Source organism: Musa acuminata, chromosome BXJ2-8 (genome assembly GCF_036884655.1).
Source record: "Musa acuminata AAA Group cultivar baxijiao chromosome BXJ2-8, Cavendish_Baxijiao_AAA, whole genome shotgun sequence".
Taxonomy (NCBI): Eukaryota; Viridiplantae; Streptophyta; class Magnoliopsida; order Zingiberales; family Musaceae; genus Musa; species Musa acuminata.
The window spans coordinates 42,267,234-42,291,507 of NC_088345.1; the positions used below are offsets into that span (position 1 = coordinate 42,267,234).

At 36.9% G+C, this 24,274-nt stretch overlaps 2 protein-coding genes across 7 annotated transcripts; both read right to left on the reverse strand.

Moving 5' to 3' along the window:
- Positions 1-850: 850 nt before the first annotated feature.
- LOC135619493 (uncharacterized) lies at positions 851-16,390 on the reverse strand. 6 transcript variants are annotated; one of them, XR_010489399.1, is made up of 6 exons: positions 16,219-16,390; positions 16,064-16,095; positions 14,893-14,987; positions 13,501-13,551; positions 12,542-12,685; positions 851-1,244 (listed from the first exon to the last, which is right to left on the reverse strand). XR_010489399.1 is itself a non-coding variant. In XM_065121568.1 (5 exons), the coding sequence occupies exons 1-5, from the start codon at positions 16,269-16,271 to the stop codon at positions 1,164-1,166; spliced, it is 312 nt and encodes a 103-aa protein (XP_064977640.1). In that variant the 5' UTR covers positions 16,272-16,389; the 3' UTR covers positions 851-1,163. The 6 variants fall into 6 exon arrangements, 4 of the variants coding, with proteins under 4 accessions (XP_064977640.1, XP_064977638.1, XP_064977642.1 ...); XR_010489398.1 differs by having other exon boundaries at positions 14,796-14,987; positions 16,219-16,388; XM_065121568.1 differs by lacking the exon at positions 12,542-12,685 and having other exon boundaries at positions 16,219-16,389.
- Positions 16,391-17,164: 774 nt separating this feature from the next.
- Positions 17,165-22,886, reverse strand: LOC135619494 (MLO-like protein 1). The gene is made up of 14 exons (XM_065121571.1): positions 22,456-22,886; positions 22,321-22,378; positions 21,993-22,207; positions 20,828-20,944; positions 20,680-20,731; positions 20,452-20,543; positions 19,656-19,730; positions 19,483-19,571; positions 19,339-19,388; positions 18,994-19,034; positions 18,639-18,848; positions 17,917-17,984; positions 17,759-17,819; positions 17,165-17,645 (listed from the first exon to the last, which is right to left on the reverse strand). The coding sequence occupies exons 1-14, from the start codon at positions 22,582-22,584 to the stop codon at positions 17,430-17,432; spliced, it is 1,473 nt and encodes a 490-aa protein (XP_064977643.1). The 5' UTR covers positions 22,585-22,886; the 3' UTR covers positions 17,165-17,429.
- Between the last annotated feature and the right edge of the window lie 1,388 nt (positions 22,887-24,274).

The window sequence follows — 24,274 nt, forward strand, 5'->3', positions numbered from 1 at the left end:
CGAACACATTGAACCACTAAGCTGATGCAAATCAGTATGTAAGACGATAGAGATCGAAATGATACGTAATCATCGTTCTCTGTTTTCTTTCCTGCATCCCAACAACACAATGAAAAACTAAACTGATTCAAATTAATATGTAGCATAATACAAAAGATGCAGCGGTCATTCCTTTTGGATGTGTCATCTTTTTCAGTGTGCTGAAATAGTACAACAAAGGGAAGGAAGAAGGAAGCACATTATCAAACAAGAAAGAGGAGGTGGAGATGACAGAAAAAGATCATTGTTGAGAGGAAGAAGGTTCTCGGAGAGAGGCAATGATCAACACTTGAAATTGATAGTGAAGTGATTATAGGAGGAAGAACATTATCGAAAAGGGCAATAATGAAACAGCAACAAAAAGATAAAGAGGGCCCTTGAAATTGCTAAGTAACTCTCGCAAGGAAGAGGAGATGATGATATTAGAGGAAGAACATTATCGGAAAAAGGCAACAATGACACAGCAACAAGAAGACGAAGAGGGCCCTTGAAATTGCAAGTCATAAAAAGAATCGGCTTTCTTGAACTAGACCTCTTTTTTGGACCATCCGGTGCTTAATGGGATGGTTCACTTCATGTACAAACTAGCAAATCCGGGTACTGTCCGAAATTACAAGTCATAAAAAATCAACTTTTAAAACTAAATCTTTTTTTTTTTTTTTTTTTATCGAACTGAACCGTACTGTCCGAAATAGGATGGTTCATGTACTGATAGGGTGGCTCATGCACCAGTTCATGTACAAAATGATAAATCTGAGTAGGTATGGACAGCAGGTACAGACCGATACAGACGAAATTGAATTCCATAATATAGAGCATACTCAAGAAAAATCTCATTCATGGCCTGACCAAGAAGACAACCAATGACAAAGCTCTCCAAGACACTCATCTAACCAACTGACCTAACATTCTGGTGCGTATGAAAGCATTAGAAACTGTAAAGCACATCCACAATGCTGATTTCATGCTAGCTATGATACAGAATGCTGTTAGGTACTGACACAACACATCAGTGTGTATTTGGATACCAATTGTTATATTACAGGTTACGATGCTGACATGACACTTCCCGCAGAGTTTCTCAAAATTTTTAAGTAAATTATCAAACAAAATTCTCTTGTGAGTCAGCTATCATCAGAGGTGGTTGATCTTACATCGCTGTTGGATTTGTGTATCTTGCATTGTAATTCTCCCAAAATGTTCATCTGCAAACATAATAAAGAAGATCAAAGGTTTAACGGTGAAAAACAAAAGATGAAGAGGATGGGAGTCAAAGCAAAAGGATGAACCATCAGCTCCCAAATATGCAAATAGCTTTACTGGAACAGACAAAAATAAATTCATTAAACAATAATGATAACCATCTGCAACGACAGCTTGTTAGTGTAATAAATGACATCTCATAAACGAAAATAATCATGCATGTATACACATCAAATAATTTTCCAACCACAACATTAAAGTCTGATTACAACAACCAAGAGATTCTATAACATCAAAAGTGAAACCAAAGTTTCTTATTACAATTTTGATCATGTAAACAGAAAAAGTCATTGATACGGTTTCGGAAATATTAAAAACAGAAACAACACAAACAGCTAGGATATGGGCTTAAATCGCTTACAAGAACAATTTAGGTTGGTAGGGCAAGCTTTAAATCAGAAGTCTCACGTAAATCCTAGGACCAAACAATCGGTGTCCGGATGGATATTTCCATTATAGATTGCCCTTTTGCTGCTTTGGTCAACCTCATCCACGACATATAGTTGGAGAAACATCTAATACTTATTTTTCTCCACGCTGGCCTTCATAACCTACTACTAAGATGTAACACCGCACTCCTAGTCCCATACATATCCTACATGCCGAACTAAGGTGAGATATCACGTCTTTTTCATTTACATTATTACTACTATCGATATGAATGCAGCGGAAGTTATGAAATCTTAAAAGTAAAACATGCAAATTTCTAAACAAAACGACAGGGTTTCCCCTGTACACAATAATCGACACCTGAACAGAATTATATACCATTTAACTAAACGGAAAAACCCAAACCTAACATGTCCAAAATTAACAAAACATAACATGTCCAAAATTTCTCTACACAAAATTGCCCACGGGTGATTGTCTATATCTGCACTAGCATGGGTTTGCACGTGCTCATTTCCTTACCCAATCACTTAGGTGAGGTACTAGTATCCTTACATGCAAAATAGGGTCTATAATGAGTAATTTACTAGGTAAGTATAAACCATCCTAGCTTTACTTAGGTGAGCATGCATCACGTCGTACATATAGTATTTCATTGATTAGCATAAAACATTTAAATCTTACACAGCATGCACAACATAAGGGCGTAAAATTCTACTTTAAAACAATCTGAAATGCTTATATGCACATATAGAAAATGTAGAAATTCATAAAATTTTTTGCCTTATACTGTAGTACATAAGTGTATTCTTTACATCATAATAAATATGAGTACGTGAAGAGAACTTCATGAGATTATGCGCTTTTACCATGATACATACATGCACTCCCCCCACTGCACGTCATAATAAATTTGCGCAAATGTATAAAATATAATTACTCATAAAATTATGCATCTGCTTACCATATAATTATGTGCACATGGATAAAACATAGGTATTCATGAAATTATGCGTCTGTCTACCACATAAGTATGCGCACATGGATAAAACATAACTATTCATGAAATTATGTGTCTGTTTACCAATATAAATATGCGCACATGGATAAAACATAGCTATTCATGAAACTATGCGCCTGTTTACTATATAAATATGTACACATGGATAAAACATAGCTATTCATAAAATTATACGCCTGTTTAACATATAAATGTGTATATGGAGAAAACATAACTATTCATGAAATTATGCACCTGTATCATATACATACATACACTTCCATACTATACGTCAAAATATATATACATGTATAAAAACATTTTCATCGTAATCCATATATATTTATATAAACACATATACATCTATATTTAGCTCATAACGAGCTTATATCGATCATATCAATTGAAACATGAAATTCTACATTAAATTATTTCAAGACATGCTTTTCAAAATACTTTCAAAATATAAAATTATATATTAAAATAATTCGAAAAATGCTTCCCAAATTCGAAACATGAAATTATATGTTAAAATAGTTCGAAACATACTTTTCATAATACATTGTGCATGCAAAGTTGTATATGACCACTATTTTGTAGTGGTTAAGTTTATACTTCCAAAATATATGCATTTACATTTAGGTCACGATGAGTTCATAATGATCATGTAATTCAAAACATGCTTTTCAAAATAAATAATGCATACTATAATGTATACGACCACTATTTGCAATGATTAGACTTATACTTACAAAATACATGCATTTATACTTGAGTTAAGGTCCATTTTAGCCTCTATGATTTTAGTCAGAGACCACATAAGCCCTTATGGTTTCCTCGTGTCTAAAATAACCCATACATTTTCAAAACCGTAGCATATAAGCCCCTCCCGTCAAGTCTAAGTTTACAAATGTTAGAGTCTACTTACGTGACATGCTGACTTATAATAAACCATTAATATAATGACACATGTAATTTAAGTTTTAAAAAAGGATCCATTTTAGCCTATGTGGTTTTGATCATGGATCACTTAAGCCCTTATGGTTTTGCTCGTGTGTAAAATAACCTATATATTTTCAAAAACATAGCATATAAACTCCTCCTATCAAGTCTGAGTTAACAGACGTTAGAGTATGCTTACGTGACATGATGCCTCATAATAAACCATTAATATAATAACACATGTAATTTAAATTAAAAAAATTGAGATCACCATCAATGATGGGAGAAGGCGTCGTCGTGGAAGCGACCAACAACAGCACCGAGTGTTAGAGCTAGCCCCAGGAAATTTACCACAAAGTAATTTTGGCAACCCAACAAGACAATAAAGCGGAAAGAATAAAAGCGAGACAAGAACACCAGAACACCAGATATACGTGGTTCGGTCAATTGACTTTGACCTACATCCACGGACGAAAGAGAAGCAAATTACTACTGCAAAAGATGGACAATTACAAATGCCTTAGGAAGATGTTCCTAGGCCATAAAACACCCGAAAATACTAAACAAGAAAAACCAAACTATAAGTCCAAACTATTTAACTGAGTATGGACTTAAACCAAAGCAAACACTTAGGTTTTTCTTGTTGTGCCACTTATGGTACCTCTTGTGGTGCATCTGACTTCAAAGCCCAGGCCCTTATTTATAGTTCCAAGACGAGACAACAAGTCTGATTTTCTCGATGTGGGACTATGGGACTTGCCAAACTAACAAATCTCCACCTTGGCATGTTCCAACAAAACTTGCTCCACCTTCTTCATAAAAGCCCCAACGGGCAATCACCAACAATGAACACCAACCAAGTCCAAGCACTGCTTGAACTTGTAAACCGAAAGAGGCTTCGTAAACATATCAGCTGGATTGTCCTTCGTATGAATTTTCTGAACAATGACCTTTCCCTCAGCAATGGTATCCCATTTGCATCCAACAATTTTCTTACCCGAAGGCGACTTAACAAAATCCCAAGTTCTATTCCGATGGGGAGACCCAATTTCTTCATTCATCGCAATCAACCACTTAGCAAAATTATCACAAGAAACTGCATCTGAGTAGGAAGTAGGCTCACCAACTTCACTTGTCTCTTCTGCAACAGACAAAGCATATGCAACCAAATTTGCATATCTTTGTGATGGTCGAATATCTCTCCGTGGTCTATCCTTAGCTATGGAATATTGCTCTTCCTCTGGATCATCTGCGTCAGTAGACTCGGGACCACCTACTAGCATTCTTTGAGTAGAAGAGTTCGACTTAAAAGAATCTGAACTACCAATCTCAAGCTCCACCTGCTTCTGCGCACTATCATTTGTACAACTAGTAGAATCCTCTTTAGAAGATAACATAGATAATTCATCAAAAGTAACATCTCTACTGATTATAAATTTTGGGGATTTGGGATCAGAACACCATAATCTGCATCCTTTCACCCCAGAAGCATACCCAAGGAAAATGCATTTTTGAACCCGAGGCTCTAATTTTCCTTCATTTACATGCATGTATGCTGGACACCCAAAAAATTTTAAATTAGAATAATCAGCAGGAGTACCTGACCAAACTTCCTCTGGAGTTTTAAAGTTAAGTGCTGCAGAAGAAGCGTGGTTGACAACGTAACAGGCCATATTAATCGTCTCTGCCCAAAAGTCTTTTGTCAACCCTGCATTTGAGATCATAGACCTCGCTCTCTCCAAGAGTGTTCTGTTCATACGTTCGGCCACACCATTTTGCTGAGGCGTCATCCTAACAGTGCGATGCCGAACGATTCCTTCATTTTTGCAGAATTCTTCAAAATCACCTTCACAAAATTCCATGCCATTATCTGTTCGAAGCCGCTTAATCTGTTTACCTGTCTGCTTCTCAATCAAAGCCTTCCATTGTTTAAATGTTAGAAAAACATCATTTTTATGCTTCAAAAAATAAACCCAAACTTTCCTGGAATAATCGTTAATGAAAGTCAGCATATACCTAGCACCACCCTTAGACTGAACATGAGCTGGACCCTAAAGGTCTGAATGAATATAGTCAAGAGTACCTTTCGTTTTGTGAACTGCCGGAGAAGTGAAGCTGACTCTTTTCTGCTTTCCAAAAATGCAATGTTCATAAAAATCAAGTGGCCCAGTACTCTGTCCGCAAAGTAGACCTCTTTTGCTCAATATGCTCAAACCTTTCTCGCTCATATGACCCAAACGCATATGCCATAATTTGGTGATGTCAGAATCAGACAATGATGATGACGAGACTGCAACTGAACCTGTGACAGTAGTTCCCTGCAGAATATACAAGCTACCAGACCTACAAGCTTTCATAACAACAAGAGCACTTCTAGAAACTTTCATAACTCCACCTTCAGCTGTGTATTTACACCCAAGGGCCTCTAGGGTGCCTAAAGAGATGAGATTCTTTTTTAAATCAGGAACATGTCTAACATTAGTGAGCGTCCTCACAATACCATCATGCATTTTAATTCGGATTGTGCCTTTACCAACAACATCACATGCGGCATTATTGCCCATCAAAACAATTCCATCACTACAAGATTCATATGTGGAAAACAAATCCCTATTGGGACACATCTGATAAGAACAATCTGAATATAAAATCCATTCATTTTTAGACCTCGTCCTGTCATCAATAGCAGAAAAAATATTTCCAACATTCTCATCAGTTGCTACACTAACTTCAACGGATTCAGTAGTTTTTTCAACAAAGTTTTCCTTTTGCTTTAATTTATTTTTCAATTTAAAGCAATCAGATTTAATGTGCCCCCATTTTATGACAATATCTGCATTCCAAATTTCTATGTCTGGATTTATATCTAAATTTAGATCTACTACTGTCAAATTCTCTTTTATCCATTCTCCCCCTAACAACCAGACCCTCAGCCTGATTCTCTCTACTTTCCCCAGTGATATTCCTGTCTATCTGCTCCTTAGATTTCAGTGCAGATTTAATTTCTTGATACAAAATTGTTTCTTTTCCATAAATCAAAGTATCACGGAAATGCTTAAAAGATTGGGGAAGAGAACACAAGAGTAACAAAGCCTTATCCTCATCATCAATTTTTGCATCTATATTCTCCAAATCCATAACCAAAGAATCAAACTTATCAAGATGCGAGAGTATAGATGTACTTTCAGTCATCCGAAGCATATATAGACTCTGCTTCAAGTAGAGACGATTCTCCACTGTCCTCTTCATGTACAAGGCTTTAAGCTTGTCCCACATGCTCTTAGCCGTAGTCTCCATAGCTACCTCCCGTAAAACCTCATCAGAGAGATTTAGAATGATGCTTGATCGGGCCTTCTTATCCATACCCGCAAGCTCTTCTTTTGACATATCATCTGGAATGCTCTCGGCTCCCTGTAGTACCAAATCAACTCCGTCTTGAACCAGAATGGCCTCCATCTTGAGTTGCCACAAGCCGAAGTTGACATTTCTGTCGAATTTCTCGACAATAATCTTTGTTATTGTCATCGTTGCCAAAAGATCCCGAAACCAGGCTCTGATACCAGTTTGTTAGAGCTAGCCCCAGGAAATTTACCACAAGGTAATTTTGGCAACCCAACAAGACAATAAAGCGGAAAGAATAAAAGCGAGACAAGAACACCAGAACACCAGATATACGTGGTTCGGTCAATTGACTTTGACCTACATCCACGGACGAAAAATGAGCAAATTACTACTGCAAAAGATGGACAATTACAAATGCCTTAGGAAGATGTTCCTAGGCCATAAAACACCCGAAAATACTAAACAAGAAAAACCAAACTATAAGTCCAAACTATTTAACTGAGTATGGACTTAAACCAAAGCAAACACTTAGGTTTTTCTTGTGGTGCCACTTATGGTACCTCTTGTGGTGCATCTGACTTCCAAACCCAGGCCCTTATTTATAGTTCCAAGACGAGACAACAAGTCTGATTTTCTCGATGTGGGACTATGAGACTTGCCAAACTAACACCGAGCCATTGTTGCCTTGCAGGGCGTCGTACGCACGTAGCCTCTCCCGCGTTGACGACAAGCTCGGGAGATTCCGGTCCTACCTGAGGTGGATGTGTGTCGACCAGTCCAACACTAAGCATGCAATGGTCTCCTGGTCCCTCTTTCTCCTCCTAGGCGTCTTCGTCCCCATCGCCTCCTACTTCATCCTCTCTTGTGCCCCCACGCATCGCGCCTACAACGTGGTGGTCCAACTCTCCCTCACCTCGGCCTTCGGCCTCTCCTCCCTTTGCCTCTCCGACTTCGTCCGCCGCTTTCTTTTCCTCGACAAAATAGATCTTTTTTTTTAAACTTAAATTACACATATCATTATATTAATGATTTATTATGAGTCAGCATGTCACGTAAGTGGACTCTAACGTATGTCAACTCAGACTTGACAAGAGGGGCTTATATGCTACGTTTTTAAAAAAATGTAAGGGTTATTTTAGACACAAACAAAACCATAAGGGCTTAAGTGGTCTATGACTAAAACCACAAAGGTTAAAATGGACCCTTTTTTTAAAACTTAAATTACATGTGTCATTACATTAATAGTTTATTATGAGTCAACATGTCACGTAAGTAGACTCTAACGTTTGTTAACTCAGATTTAATAGGAGGAGCTTATATGTTACGTTTGTAAAAATGTAGAGGTTATTTTAGACACGAGTAAACCATAAAAGCTTAAGTGGTCCATGGTGAAATCCACAAGGGCTAAAATGAACCTTAATCCTTTATATTTAGTTCATGACGAGCTCATAATGATCATATCATTCAAAACATTCTTTTTAAAGTAAATTATGCATACAATAATATATACAACACTATTTTGCAGTGATTAAGCTTATACTTACGTGATTTAACTCAAAAATGAAGACATTAGTGAAAGGCCACGTTCTTTTAGGATCGAGTGTGCTAGGGAGCTGCAAATATTTTCTTGTTTTCTTTTCTTTTATTTCTTCCTTCTTCCTCTATTTTCTTTTCCTTTTTCCATCTTATGTTCCCTTTTCTTTCCTCTCTATTCCTTTTTCTCCTTTCTTTCCCTCTCCTTCTTCTCCCTTCCTTCCCTTCTCCCCTTCCTTCCTTCCTCTTCCTCTCCCCCAACCGCAGCCTGCCTCCTTTTCTCTTCTTCTTCTCTTTACAACCGCAACCCCCTTCTTCTTCTTCTTCTTCCTTCCTTCCTCCCCTTTTTTTCTTCCTTCCACTTCTCTCCCGGCCGCAGCCCTAGCCGTAGCCTCTTTCTTCCTCTCCTTCTCTTCTCTCTTTCTTCCCTTCTCTTTTTCTCCTTCTCCTTCTCTTCTTCCTCTCCTTCCCTTCTCCACCGACACACTGCCCCTCTATTTTCCTCGTGCGCGAAGCAAAGGTGCGTGGGATAAAATTACCCCTTTTTTTCTTTTTTTTTTTCACCTTTGTAGTTTAGTGCCTGTAAGATTTATATTTACACATAGGTCCTTAGAAACATAAAAAATCACCTTCTTCTCTTTAAATGCAGATTTTAATCCTTTAAAATTCACATATCTAATCCGAAAAATATCTAAGATTAATATATCTTCATGGCATTAATCATATCATGACATCACATATAATTGAACATTTAAAATATATTATAACCACCGATAATTTCTCCCTTAACATAAATTAATTACTATAAATGATGTATTGTTTCATTATTAACTTCTATATTTGTGTACTATAGTTAAGGAAATAATTAAATTTAGTTTCCTTAATCACATGGATAAGTTAGAAATTCTACTAATCAATTAAATTATTAATTGATTTATTTCCTAATGAGTAATTTGATATTTACGAAGTAAATAGTTTACATTTTATTTTTGTGTGTGAACTATACGAAATGAATATTATATTACTTTCTTTGTGTGTGAAAGCAAAAGAAAAATAAATTAAAAATAAAAATTAAATTATTACTTACCTTTCGGGGAGATCTCATCTTCTCCTATATAGAGGGGCTACTCCTCCCTCATTCCCCACCAAGCCTAATAATGTGAGGATTGAGGAGAGAACTTCCCGGAGAGATGATATCGAGGAAGGGATAATCGAAGAGAAGTAAGATTCTTTCTTTTTAATTGGCTTTTATTTATGTTTTGAAATTGTTATAATTTTATAATACATCATGATGTTTTAATTTCGAAATTTCATGATTATTAAATAATAATAATTGATTTATGATGTTAGAATGATTATTTGATTCATATTTATCTCTTAAGCTTAAGTAAATTTTAATATTAATTTAATTATTATAATTCTTATTTTTGAATTAGCATAATAGTTCTAATTCATTTAATTAGATATATTTATATTTCAAGAATTATGTGTGAATTTCTATAATGTAATTAGTTTTAAATTTAAGATCATGAATTTAAAGTTTTAATTAATGGATTTGAGTCATTCTTTAATAATTTTAAATGTTGAAATCTAATTTGATAAGGGGAGTCTAATTGGGGTCTGACTTGAGTCAAGTTGATCGATCAAATCGAATCGACTCGACCCGTGTGGTCATATACGACCTAGCTCATGTGACCAAGTACAACCTAACACATGTGACTCGGCATGACCCAACCTATGTGGCTAGACATGACCCAACCTATGTGGCTAGGTACGATCTACTCTATGTGACCATGTATGACCCAGCCCATATGGTAAGGTACGACCCAACCATGTGGCTAGGCATGGATCAACTCATGTGGCTAGGTACAATCCAGTCCATGTGACCATGTATGACCCAGCCCATGTGGTAAGGTATGACCCAACCATGTAGCTAGGCATGGGCTAGCTCATGCTACTAGGTACGATCCAGTCCATGTGGTCAGATACGACCCCAACTCATGTGTCTAGGATCAACTCGCGAGCCAAGCATGGCCTAGTTCAATGGTGAGGCTCAGCCCAACTTATAAGTGAGGCTTAGCTTAGTCCATGAAGTTAAGACTGCCTAACTACGCAATTGGCATTAGACATATCGTTGCTCCTTTTATATAGCCCGTCGTACCTCAACTCAACCTAATACTTGGAACATGTATATGCAGTGTATGTGACCCGTCCAAGACTCAGGTTGGTTGATTCGATTTGGGTTAGCACTATACGACATAGTCCAATTTCCTCCTCTCTATTGGTTTGAGCTCATTAATTGACTAAATCAAATATGTTTGATCAGTTAAAGCCGGTTTAGGGTGATTTCAGACTAACTTGATTAGTTCAAACCTATTTGACCTAACCGAGATCAATCAAATTTAGAGTAGATTAGTCTAGGGTGATTCCAGACCAGTTCTATAAGGATTTGATGTTGGTCCCGTTAGATCATAATCAAATTGAGTTTGATTTAAGTCAATTGAGCTATTCCAATTAGGGTTTTGGTTGATTGAGGACAATTGAGAGATTGATGCTTTTATGATTTGATGAATTTAAATGTTTTATCTGAAGATGTCATTTGAAAATGATTATTGGTTTTCTATTTTCTTATGTTCATGATATGATGAGTATCATGTAGTAGATGTGACTATACTAGTAGTTCACATTGGGAGTGCAACCTGTGAAAGGAGCTACGGGCCCATTACAGTGCGGAGCCACCAATGAACATAGTCTAGCAGATTTACATCAAGTATGGTCTCTCATAATATTTAATCATATTGATTTCTTGATGTATGCATGAGTGATTGGATGAGTGTAAATGAATGATCATGGATGTTTATGTATCCCTACCGAGACCAGGTATAGCGATTCCTTTCGGGGATTAGCGGGCCGTCAAACGTGATGGTTAGACGGTTCCTCCATCCATTGTTGGGAGGAACGTGTCCCCACCCACGCATACATACACTTGGGCGGGTGAGGGATACCACTTCATCCGTTGTTGGGAGTACGATATAGATTATCTCCATCCACTGTTAGAAGGAATCCATCCCATGGAATATACCTCTCCATCCGCTGTTGGGAGAGTGTACCATCGGGTGATGTATGCCTTTGTTATTATGTATGTGTTGCATGTGGTTGATGCATAATTTTGTTTATTATGTAAGAAATTATTATCATTTTTCTGATGCATAAGATTTATGATGAATTGATATATTTTCTTATTGAATTATTGATATTTGTTTATATTTCATGAATATTGAAGATTATTTTTATAATTTTTCTGAGGTTCCTACCAGCATTTGTGGTTGTTGATATGTTTTTATTTTACATTTATTTTTAGAGTAATATACTATTGTGTAACAGATTTGAAGCTTGGGTGGAAGAGACTTGTAATCCTACCAAGAAGATGTTATCATTTTTCTAGTTAATAGAATATTTATTACTGTAAAGACAAGGATTTGAATTCAAAAACGAATGAAAAATAAAAAGGAGGGAGTTTATTATGTAAATTATGGATAATAAAATATTGATTTATTATCCTTTTTATAAGTCTGGGATGTGACACATATAAAACTCTATATTTTTTATCTCAAATATTGATCCTCGAACATAACTATTTATACTCTACCTTAAATATTAATATAATTTAACCTCGTATTAAAGTCCGCTAGCACACTTTGACCTGTTGCACTAGACATAAACGTAAATGCTTATAGATGCTCAGTCAATATTTCGTAGAACATTGAAAACGATATATTTTGAAAAGCATGTACTTCAATTTTATGAATCGAAAACATGAGCATATCATTTATTGTATTTATGAAACGTAAACATCATACATCTCATAAAATGAAGGTAACATATATATATATATATATATATATATATATATATATATATTATTTGTGTTTTCATTAGCATGCTAGTTGATATTCAATATATGTGAGACTCGAGTGCTACAATAGATTAACAAATCATGGTAAAGTAGGCAATATAACACTTCAAAATTACCTAGCTATTTCCGTAGTAAGACAGTTCAGGAACAAAGATTTCCAACAAGTATTCAATTGTAGATCCCTGTATTTGACTACAACACACTACTATCTGCCTCTGAGCTCATCCAAGACCTGACTTGCTGCCCATGCATTCAATTCCCTATTGGTAACCAACATTGAAAATAAGGTTTCAATGGCAATTATATCTGATCATGGTCTGATGTGCAAGGATATATTTTCCGGCATCTAACTTGCATGGATGTGCTATGTGACATTGATTCATATCTTCTTAAAAGTAATTTATCCTTGATGAACAAGGATCCTTGCAGCATACTAATAGTGAGGACTCAGGACTGCAGCATCTCTCAGGTAGGCTAGATTTACATGAGAAAGAAGGAAAGTCAAAAACATGCGCCAATAAAGAGAACTTAATTATTGAGTGATACTCCACAGGATTAACATTAAAAAAATTGATGAATATTATGCAGAGTAGCAAACTTCAAACCCTTTGTTTATTTTAGAATTCAGAGTGCAATAGTGACTCCACACAAACTTGTGGATAGCATAGTTTCTGGAAGTAGACAATCCTCATCTTCAATTACTAGGAATTGTTAAAAAGTAAGAAATTAACACTCTACAACAGTTGTATGAAGCTTAACTAGCTCTTTGTAAATATGAGAACACAAAATCTTCTCTATCTCATATATGTAGAATCTACCTTCATAGCTATTGTTAAAATAATATGCCACAGGACAGAAGCAGAAGAATGTGGTGAAGCAAATTCACATGAAAACAGAGAATATTTAAGGCTGCTTACAAGAAGCTCAATTCTGTTCCAAATAGTAATAACATTAAGTGGGTGGATTCTGTAGTGAAGTAATTCTCAGAATGAGCAACTAAACCACTCAACAAGCTAAAGACAACTTATTTTATCTGTATTCAAATAATCATACAACACAAAAGCATATAACTCACCAGATACATCAGCTGATGAATTATCCAATAAATGCACAGCAGCTGCCCAGCCTGCATATAACATGCAAAAAAAGGACATTAACTGCAGCCATTTCATGCACACAGAGAGAGAGAGAGAGAGAGAGAGAGAGGAATATCTTGAAGGAAATCGAACTAGACCAATCTTTCTTACTGGTGTTACATAATATTGCTCGTCTCAAAGAAAACATTTACCGCAAAAATAACAGAATGCAGCATCCAAAAATGATACTTGATAAAAGTACTTGTTATAAAAAAAATACCAATATGATGTAAAATTTGAAGGATATTAAATGAGGTATTTCAGCTATTCAAGAAATTGGAAAAAGGCATTCAACAGTGGCCAAAATGAAATTGATGCACAGACTGATTAATGTTGTAAAGCATAAAAATAGCAAAAATATCATAAGTGACCTTGTTCAAAGACTTATGGGCAGTAACAGAAAATACCAAAATAGTCCAAGAAAAACTTCCAGTAAAATAAAAACAGAAATTCTAGCCTTCATCTAACCCAGTGGAACCTAAACTAAGAGTATAGTTGTGTTTCTTGATATCGGATGGTATAAATTACCTGTTCTTTCTCCTAATAATGTGATATAACAAACACCATTACTTGGTCTCGATCACAGAAGATAGAGGACATATATGATAATACCACAGAGGAACTTTAGTTGTGTGTGTGTCAATCATTAAAGAAAAGAAGAATGTTAGATGAGCATTGTATTACATGTTTCTGAAAAGGTTTCAAACAATTGACTTCAATGTGAAGTTTACATGTTGCTGACAGAGGTTTCGAAAAATAGACTACAAATATGCGGAGATGCTTATGCAAATTTTCTAGAGAAAATGAAACCGGAAGTACTTCATGCATAGGGCAGTGAATGCAAATACAAAGATGGCTGACAGACTAGTATATATAGACAAGTCAAGAAACAATTGATAAATTAATAACAACTTCTTGTTGATGATAAGCATCTGGCTCTAGAGAGACTTTATTCATCTTCAAGAAACTATAGATTGAACTTAATTTATCGGGGCAAAGTATGCATAAAACTATGCCACAATTTCCATTACAACATTGACATTTAAATTAATCAACCAGAAGGACCAATGCACATCAAACAAGCAATTTCCCATGGTTGCAAGCCAATGATACAGCTATGACTAATAAATAAAGTTTACATGTCGATACTTGAAGAGCAAAATATCATGTATGATGGTGGAACTGTTGAGCCTTAAATAGAGGTGTGAGATACAACAAGCACATGCACACTTACGCTCTGTTAAAAATGTTATAGCCTCACTGGCAGAACAACCATCTAAAGGTATCAACTTTGGATGAGTGTTATCATTTGCAACACGGTTTCCGCCTACCTCCCCATGTTCTACCAGTGGAACTTTTCTTGGATAAAATTCTTGACTCTTTTCCTCATCAATACCATGAGCGTAGTTCACTTTATCATATCTATCTGCACAAGTAAAATACTAGCAAATTAAGCATCTGCAGAGAAATTTACTAAAAAAAATTTAAAAAATGTCTCATTTATGGATAGACATAAATAATATGTCTCTCTGCAGCACTAAGTGATCACCGTATGGGTGATACTGTTTTATTTATAAATTAATGATGCTAAACAACCAGTGACTTTTTGCAGACAAAAATTAAATTTGAATCAAGCATCTCATATAAAGGCATCAAGATTTCCCTTGTTGCTCATGCAGTTAAATAAAGACAAATTATCTGCATGACAAATGGTTAAAATTACATGTAATATACATACACATTACATTTCACACTTCAGAAATTCTGCACAACAGCAGTACAAAGGCAATAAATCCTGAATATTGTGCTACATAATTTCAGTTACAGAATTCTAAAATTTAGCACATTAAACACAAACAATCGTTGCATTTTTTTTATACACTAAAATCATCAACGATGCATTTTGCATTAAATTTGTCAGCAATTTTTTCTTAGTGTAAACCATAAAAAATAAAAGAATAAAATAAAACTTAGAACAATAAAAAAAAAAAGAAAAATAGACTCAATTAAACTCCACTCCATTATATGCTTCTTGGGCATAGAAGGAAAAAAAAAAGAAATTACGAGTAAAAAAATTGAACGATGATGGTTTTGCTTCTCTGTAAAGTTTGCCCAATAAAGGAACGTTTCCCAATATTTGTCCCAAGGAACAGTTTGCTAGGGGTGGTCTCAAGAATACAAGATGAAGAAGAAGCTAGAAACTTATGAAATCAGAAAGTTTCAACTTAGCTTTGGACTTTGAGACCATGATCTCGACAACCAATCTATTGTCACAACACTAACACAAGTCATGCAAGGCCGTGAACCCGTTTCCAAATGCATCTGAAATCACAAGACTGCTATGCGTACAAATGCACGCCGACTGGTGACTCCAAGTCCTCATTTCCTAGAACATCTAATAAAATCCTAATTTGAACAATGAAAGAGCCTTAGACCACGATCAACAAACCCTAACATATCCATGAGACCACATATGAGTTAGAAAAGAGGGAAGAAAAATACCTCCGGGTCTGCGCCGATTGATAGAACGATTTCTGCCACATTAGAAGGCAACTGATCAAAAACTTAAGCTTAAAACAAGAAATTCCAGCTGATGAGACGCAATTAAACAAACAGCTGGTGAGCAGCAAGGACTGGGTGATAACGGAGTAATCAACCTGGGAGGAGGCGGTGCGAAGCGCTTCACGTTCTCCGAGACGTGCTCGTGCATATTAGCGGGGCACACGAAGAGATAGATACAGAGACCCCTTTCGCTGCTCCCACGGCGCAAGCGAAGTCCGGTGCCAGCTCGCGAGGAAATGGGGCAAGAGAGAGAGAGAGAAAGAGAGGCGATAGAGTGCCTCATTAATGGCTCCCCGGACCCTGGTTCTTTGTCGGGCTGAATCACCCTGGCGTGACATTAGTGTGCGCGTGGGTTACAGAGAGAACACGTCAACCTGGAGGCCTTTCAGGGGTGGTTCAGCAGCATCTCACGTAAGGCCAAAAAATTCGCGCCAACTGAATCGACCGTGAAATCGATGAGTCGTGTGGGTCAACAGAGCATCTGTCACCCCGGAATCATCTCAGGGGTGATTTAGTGGGATTTTGATGCGTCCCACACGCACTCAAAAGTCTATTTTACTATCTATCACACATAATCTTATCACAAAAATACTATTTTGTTTCTTTTATCATGTGGAAATTTGAAGGCATGTACTAAAATCTAATTGATTTTAAGCACAGAGATGGCAGATTCAATTCTATTGGCATTCACATATGCTTATGTCCAAATATATCTCAAACATCGAAATTAGTGTTAATTTCGATATAAAAATATTACTTTAAAAAATATAAACACATGAAACGATAATGGTATAATAAACATATTATAAGAATAAACTATGATCATGCTTTGCTAATTAGACTTCATACTCCACCTCACTCAAAATTATTTTGCTTTCCTCGTTCTCTTCCTTCTCCTCTTCCAAGATCAATCAATGTATCCATACATCATGTGCCAGTCACATTTCTATCCGAGATTTAGAATTGGCTTTTAGAAAACAGGATGAGGACATCATAAATAAATAAAAAAGATGGTACGAAAATAAAAGAGACATTGAGGAATTACTCATGCACACACCAATAGAATTAATTATTTACTCAGTAGATAATACACCAGACACCAGTTCACATACATCAATGGTATGAAAATACACCAGACACCAGTTCTTATACATGGATTCACATGTTGAATTAATTATTTACTCAGTAGGATATAAGACAAATGTAGTATCAGAAAATACTCATTCATGAACAGTGGCTCTTTATATGGCACTACCAATTCCTTCTATATCATGTATTTTGCATGATTGAGCAGTGATGCAGAAGCCTACACTTCGGTGATCTCAGCTTTCCTCCCTCCCACTGCAGACTCATCCACAACGACAATATTGTGCAACAGGACTCCCTCAGCACCCTCAGTTCTTGATGCATTCTCCCCATTCATTATTCTAGTCTTCTTGTTCTTCTTGGCACCTCTTGCCCAATCCAAAAGACCTGCTTGCACATTCGCATCAAATATGGCCTTGTTGAAGAAACTCCCCATCTGTGCTTCCAACAGAAGATTCAGCACGAAACCAATCAATTATCCATAGATCGACAGATAGATGGATACATAGATAGATAGCTAGAGAGGGAGAGAGAGAGAGATAAGTCCACCTGGGTGACAATGGCATAGAGTGGCAGGGTGCTGTAGCTGCAAAGGAGCTGACTGAGGACACTGGAGACCAGCAAGGCATGAATTAGAGCTAATGAAATGGAAACAGGCAGAGTGGAAGGAAGTAATTGGGTCGTGAAGGGGTTGCTGATCTACCTACCTGATGACAAGCCTGGGGACGATGAAGCCCACTTCCCCCATGATGCAGGAATCAAAGCCATATGTTGTCTGCATCACCAAGTAAATTTGTATGAATCCGGAGTCAATTAACTCTCTACTAGTATTTGTTGCTCTGCAGCTTTTGCAGAAAGAACTGGTTCTTCTTACCGGGTAAACAAGCTTAATGACCAAATGCTAGAAGAATAGAACTCTTATATTTTTCAATCCAACATTACACATGATATACAAACACAATGTGTTTATTTCTCACAAATAGGATATGTGTAAGTTGTATAATCATATGAATTACAAACTAAACATAATTATGATATGTTTTTACCAATAGTATATTCTGAAAACCAAACAAAGATCGGGCTAGACCAAATAATTTTGGTTCAATTTTGTCTGACAGATCATTTCCATTTGGTCTCAAGTTCTAGAAATAGTACTAATTGCTTCAGCTTGAAAACACCCTCAAAACTGAACTGAGATATCAAATATGCCAAGTGGCTTGTGAATCCAAAGTTTCGCTACACCACATTGAGAACATTATAAAAATAATTCTATGCGGAAGAAAAATAAAAGAACATACTTTTTCAGATCAATTATAAGGCAATTACTTTGGACAAGAATATCTATAATAAAAGAAAACATACTAATATATGCAGTTGTAAGTTGAACCTCAAGCCATAATTGTAGAAACACAATTTTTTTGCCGCTTACCAATATCCAGAAGAAATATGCAATCTCAAAGGCATTTTGAAACAGAATGAAGTGAATCAAGAAGATGACAATTTGTGGCCTGTGAAACCAGAAGAGATGGTCCGATGGAGTCACTACCAAGTCACCTTCAATGGCAGAATGTTTCTCAGCAACCTCCTGAGCCAACTGAGTGATAATATGCTCCAATTTTGTGCCAATGGCAAGCAGAAGCTGCAGTACAACCAGATATATTCAATAAATCATCATGAGAATTTATCAAAGTGGAAGTCAGATATATGTGTGCAAATAATATTCATAACAAAAATGTTTAGCAAAAAGCCGCAAAAATGCTTTAAAGCATCAGGTTCGCACTTACAACTAGAGGTATGAATGATATCCAAAAATATGCATGCCAACCTGAAAACAAAATAACAAATGTAAGAAGATGGCACACCAACAGAAAAGCTGTAGATCTAATGGCGGCAGCAACAGTATCATGTCATATTGACATATCTGAATTAGTAATGGCGTGTGAATATCAACGATGAAAAATAAAGTGAGGTACAAAATTAGTAATTTGAAACCGTTTTATGAGAGATGAAACTGCATTAGTACTTAATATTCATACTATGAATTATGCTACCCCAGTACAAATATCCTGTAGTTTGGTGCGATTTTGGCCAGTGAAAGTGTCTGATTTGGTTTCGGAATTTAAACTTACCTTCAACATTTAGCAACAAGAATATCATGACAAAAATCCAGAGTTGCCAACTGCAGAATAAAAAGGAAAAAGAGGAACCACATCAACATGGATAACCTTCAAATATCAATTGAACCTAAAGAGTGCTTTCTTATTTGCAATTACCTTATACCAACAACCTTTCTGAAGTCGGCTTCAAGGACTCGTATCATATACTTGTAAAAGTTGAATTTTTTGTTTCCTTTGCAGTGAGTCTGCAATGAAGAGATTCAGGATTGTAGACGTCAGAATATGGAGATTAATTAGGATTTGTGAATAAGTGCCAACAATGTGCTTACCATGATAAATCCACGTCTCATAGTAGTGTAGTCTGTCTCAGTGACGGATCCATAGAATTGCTTAAAAAATGAATGCTGAAATAAACACAATTTAGATTTAGATTTTAGAAGACTGGACGCATTTCTCATGCAACATACCTAGCACTCAGAACTCAGAAGATTACTTCTTGAAAGAAGAGACTATAATCTATTCAGTATCAAGTAGTATCAGTTATCATTAGAATCAGTAACAGGTCATGCATAGAACAATCATTTTTTGATACAAACAAATGTCATTGTCTTGTTAGATTATATCATACTACAACACTAGAATCCAGAGTCCATACACTTCATAATGGTCCAGAACAACATACCAATCAGAACTCAGAAAATTACTTCTTGAAAGAAGAGACTATAATCTATTCAGTATCAAGTAGTATCAGTTATCATTAGAATCAGTAACAGGCCATGCATAGAACAATCATTTTTTGATACAAACAAATGTCATTGTCTTGTTACGATTATATCACACTACAACACTAGAATTCAGAGTCCACACTTCATAATGGTCCAGAACACCCCGTTACAAACACAAAAATTTTGAATGCTGCATCCTTCAAATTCAAGTCAGAGAATGCACAGCTAAATTTTCCTGATTTTCATTAAAAAGATAGAATACTTAAAATCACGAATTTAGGATCTTGTGAGTTCTTCTTACATGACAGAGAACCTATATGAATATTTGAGATGTTTAGGAGAGTTGAAATTTCATTATGCATAGAAGGTTTGAAACATTGAAAAGCAATATCCTACATACCATCCAACTAAATATGAATGAAAACTTGCCGAAGCCCTTGTAACGTTTTTTGACAAATTCCAATTTATTCACATGGGTGATCTTTGTAGAAGCTGCACATATGTTGTTTGGTAAGCACATCATCAACAATGTATCTGGTGCTTTTCTTTTCGCATAAAGCAAAAAATCATTACAAATAGCTATCAAATGCAGAATTCTGTCATCAATCTATCAGTACTATGTTAATACCATTTGCATCCTCTTCCTGAACTGAGTCCTCCCATAATTTCCAATTCCGCATCTAAAATATGTAGAGAGAGAGATAGTCAAAAGATTTATAGCATACATTCAGATAAACAAAACAAACATGAAAACAGTTTTAAGAGTAGAATAATACCTGCACAATTCCTAGAACCACAGTGATAAGGCTGAGTGCCACATGAGTGACTGCCAAAACAAAGATAAAGATATGCAATTCATGAATTGCCTCCAGTGATAGTAGTGGAACCTTTCCCTGGATAAAGGAAGAAATCAAAATACTAAAGGTTCAGTTGTCTGTTTAAGATTTAGATTGTTGTAAAAATGTTTTTTTCTTTTTTCTTTCTTTCCTGGTTTGCAAGAAATGAAAGCTGATAATTGTAATTCAAAGTTAAAGTCCTTCATGTTCCTCCGACAAGCCAACTGAACACTGGAATCAGTCAATATCATAAGAGCATTGCAACTAGAGATTTAACTGTCTAAAAATCCAATGAAGCAAAGTAGATCATCTACTTTTTATGTACCCTACACCTAGCTTTTCCATTCAATTGGAGAACATGATTCCATTCTCAACCATTACTTGGTTAAAAAAACAGTCTCTTTTTTATTAAGGTTTTCAAAAGCCAAGATTATACTTTTATGGATGATCAATTGGTTCAACAAGGCTCCTGTGGAACCATTTTAGCATCATTCAGAATTACTGATTTATGAAACAAAGAAAAGTATGTTCTTATGCAACAAAGTAAGCTTTTTCTTCTTTTCTTTCCGAGAATGGTAGCCTATTTGAGTCTGGAAAAAGTCAATAATGGAGAAGAAGAATTAACAAATTTTCATGTACTGTAACCAAACTTTTCTTGATTGAAAGCCAAGATTATAATTTTATGAATGATCAATTGGTTCGACAAGGCTCCTGTGGAACCATTTTAGCATATTTCAGAATTAGTGATTTATGAAATGCATATATAAACAAAGAAAAGTATGTTCTTAACTTCTTATGCAATAAACTAAGCTTGTTCTTCTTTTCTTTCCAAGAATGGTAGCCTATTTGAGTCTGGAAAAAGTCAAGAATGGAGAAGAAGAATTAACAATTTTTCATGTATTGTAACCAAGCTTTTCCATTCAGTTTGAAGAACATGATTCCATTCTCAACCATTACTTGGTAAAAAGATCGATGTTATTAAGTCTTTCTTGATTAAAAGCCAAGATTTTACCTTTTTCCTTTCAATCCATCAATTCATCTTCTCCAACAAAAACCTCCATTTTTCAAACACAAAAGACAATTCCAGGAAGCGAGTCCTCCTCACCTTTTTCTGGCAGTGGGTCGAATCGGCTCCTCCTCCGGCTAGCAACCTGCGAGCACCACCGGAGAAGCCGACGCTGAAGTGGGCAGCTGCGGTCGCCGGATCATCTTTTTTGCAGGGACGCAGGTGGTGCATGAGGCTCTCACGGACGCATATACGTTGGATAGTCCCCTGGAACGCCACCAGCAACAGCGAGATGAACCCCAGCAACATCAACTCTGCCACCAAATAGCCAAAAAAAGGGAGGAAAAAATCGTTTCTTTTTCCCTCAGTATCGTTCGAGAATACGGATGTCACTACAAGAAAGAAGAAGCAGATGGAAAGATTCGACCTTCTTTGATTTTTTGGAGTGCGTCGAACAGCGGCTTCTGGTTCTTCCGCTTGAGGGTCTGCAAGTCGAGATCTTTCTCAGCCTCCTCGCTTCTAAAGCAACAGGGAGAGCCACAGAAACAGAGGAAGAGGCTACCTTGCCGAGATAATGAAGGAGGCGCTCGAATACTAGGGAGATGAAGACTATGACGGTGCACACAACCATGACGATCCATGTGGGCGTGTCCTCCAACTTTATCGTCGACTCACCACCACCTCCAGCCATTGCCCCTCTCTCTCACAGCCTGCCCAACTGCCACAAAGTGCAACTCCAATTCCGTTTCAGGGGGAAACTGGATGATATAAGAGAGAGGAGGAAGAGGAGGAGGAGGAGGGGAAGGAAAGGGTCAAGAAAGCGATGAGAATTGACGGACTTGGAGGGTCAACTCTCATGGCCATTGCTGTGCAAATGGAACAGAGTAGGAAATCGGAATGCAGGAAGAGACCACTTGAAGACACCTGACATGGGACCAAGTCCTCCGCAAGAAGACAATCGAAGGTGAGAACGAGGGAGAAAACAAGAAGGCGCTCCTTCAACGTTGCCTGCGCGTGAGACTAGAAGCAGCAGCCAATGCTCTATCTGCAAAAGAGTCGAAGAATAATTCCTTGAAATGTTTTAGATTACATGTTCCGAGCTCTCTCTATCTGCAATTGGATTGGATTATGTTTATCGATAAGGTATATTTCGGGTGTAAGACACGTCGCAATCAATGCCACGCTGCGCTACAGCTGAGTCAGCAAGAGGAGCACCCCCATGCGCTAAGTCAGAACCCGCGTTGTTTGGTATGTCCCATCCCGGAAGCTCGGGACGACATCATCCGATGTCGTTCCACGCGTCCCGAGACAACGATTGCACAAAAGTACTGTCTCATCCTTCGAGGATCGATCACCATGTCAAACCCACGTCAATCAACCCTCGTACAGTAGTATAAAAGCTCACGATTGACATCCAACTAGGGAGAGAGAGAAAAAAAGAGAGAAAAATAACTATTGACTTACTCGTCGGATGGGCCAAAGTCGAGAATCACCCGACGAATGTCATTTTTGCATGAAAACGACCACCATCAATCTGCGAGCATCTCAACTTGGGAATTATCATCCAGTGTATGAAGGCGAGCTGCGGACCAGCCCGGAGACGGAGAAGACGCTGCTTAACACAGACGGTGCCCGGACCGAGGAACGCCGATCAACACCCAGTCGAGAGGGTCCGGCCTAACTCGGCATCCAGCTCAACCAACAAAAGACTCCCGACATCGACCCGTGGATCAAACCGTACCGACTCATCAGCCATATTCAGTAACATTTATGATCCGACATATACAAAAAGAATGAACACTAGCTGAAGAACATGTCCATCGAGAAAAGCTCACGGCATCTATTTGAAGTGATCAGCTTCAGCTATGCAACATAAGAACTGACGTTTTATGCCTCTCTGTTGAACAAAGCACACATTTTGAACAGAGCATATCCTGACAACTATTTGTTGTTTTAATTTACCAATCAACCATCTTCAACTTCTGTGGAAGGAAGGCTAAGCTTAATTGATTTTTTCAAGCTCTTCACAAACTTATGATGAGATTTCTTCGTTCTGATCAACTCTAAGAGACATTTCTGATGGACTCGGATCTCAAGGCGCATCTTTTTTAAAAAATGTAGGGTACTCGACGACCAATGAAGGTAGATCTCCATCGAGCTCCAAAGCGATCGACTCCAAAACCTCTCTACTAGCCTCAGAATCATCACAAGCCTCCTCCAATGACCCTTGGCATTTTGACCCTAAGTTAGCGACGAAGATTACTTAGATGTAAAAGAGCTCTTGACATGTTACAGTGCTTGATCTTGAGGAAGCCCAGAATGCTAGGAACCATTGGAGGCTAAGCCTATATGAAAAGTTCTTTAGCAAAGCTCCCCCTCTA

Excerpts from the sequence above, each read along its gene's own strand:
- LOC135619493 (XM_065121566.1), bottom strand. The coding sequence starts at position 16,271 with ATGCACGAGCACGTCTCGGAGAACGTGAAGCGCTTCGCACCGCCTCCT. Across the intron at positions 16,096-16,218 it reads TTCGCACCGCCTCCTCCCAG|AAATCGTTCTATCAATCGGC; the intron begins GTTGATTACTCC and ends CTAATGTGGCAG. Across the intron at positions 1,245-13,500 it reads TTCATCAGCTGATGTATCTG|ATGAACATTTTGGGAGAATT; the intron begins GTGAGTTATATG and ends TTATGTTTGCAG.
- LOC135619494 (XM_065121571.1), bottom strand. The coding sequence starts at position 22,584 with ATGGCTGGAGGTGGTGGTGAGTCGACGATAAAGTTGGAGGACACGCCC. Across the intron at positions 22,379-22,455 it reads TCCTTCATTATCTCGGCAAG|ACCCTCAAGCGGAAGAACCA; the intron begins GTAGCCTCTTCC and ends CTCGACTTGCAG. Across the intron at positions 19,035-19,338 it reads CTTGTTGCTAAATGTTGAAG|GTTGGCATGCATATTTTTGG; the intron begins GTAAGTTTAAAT and ends TTTTGTTTTCAG.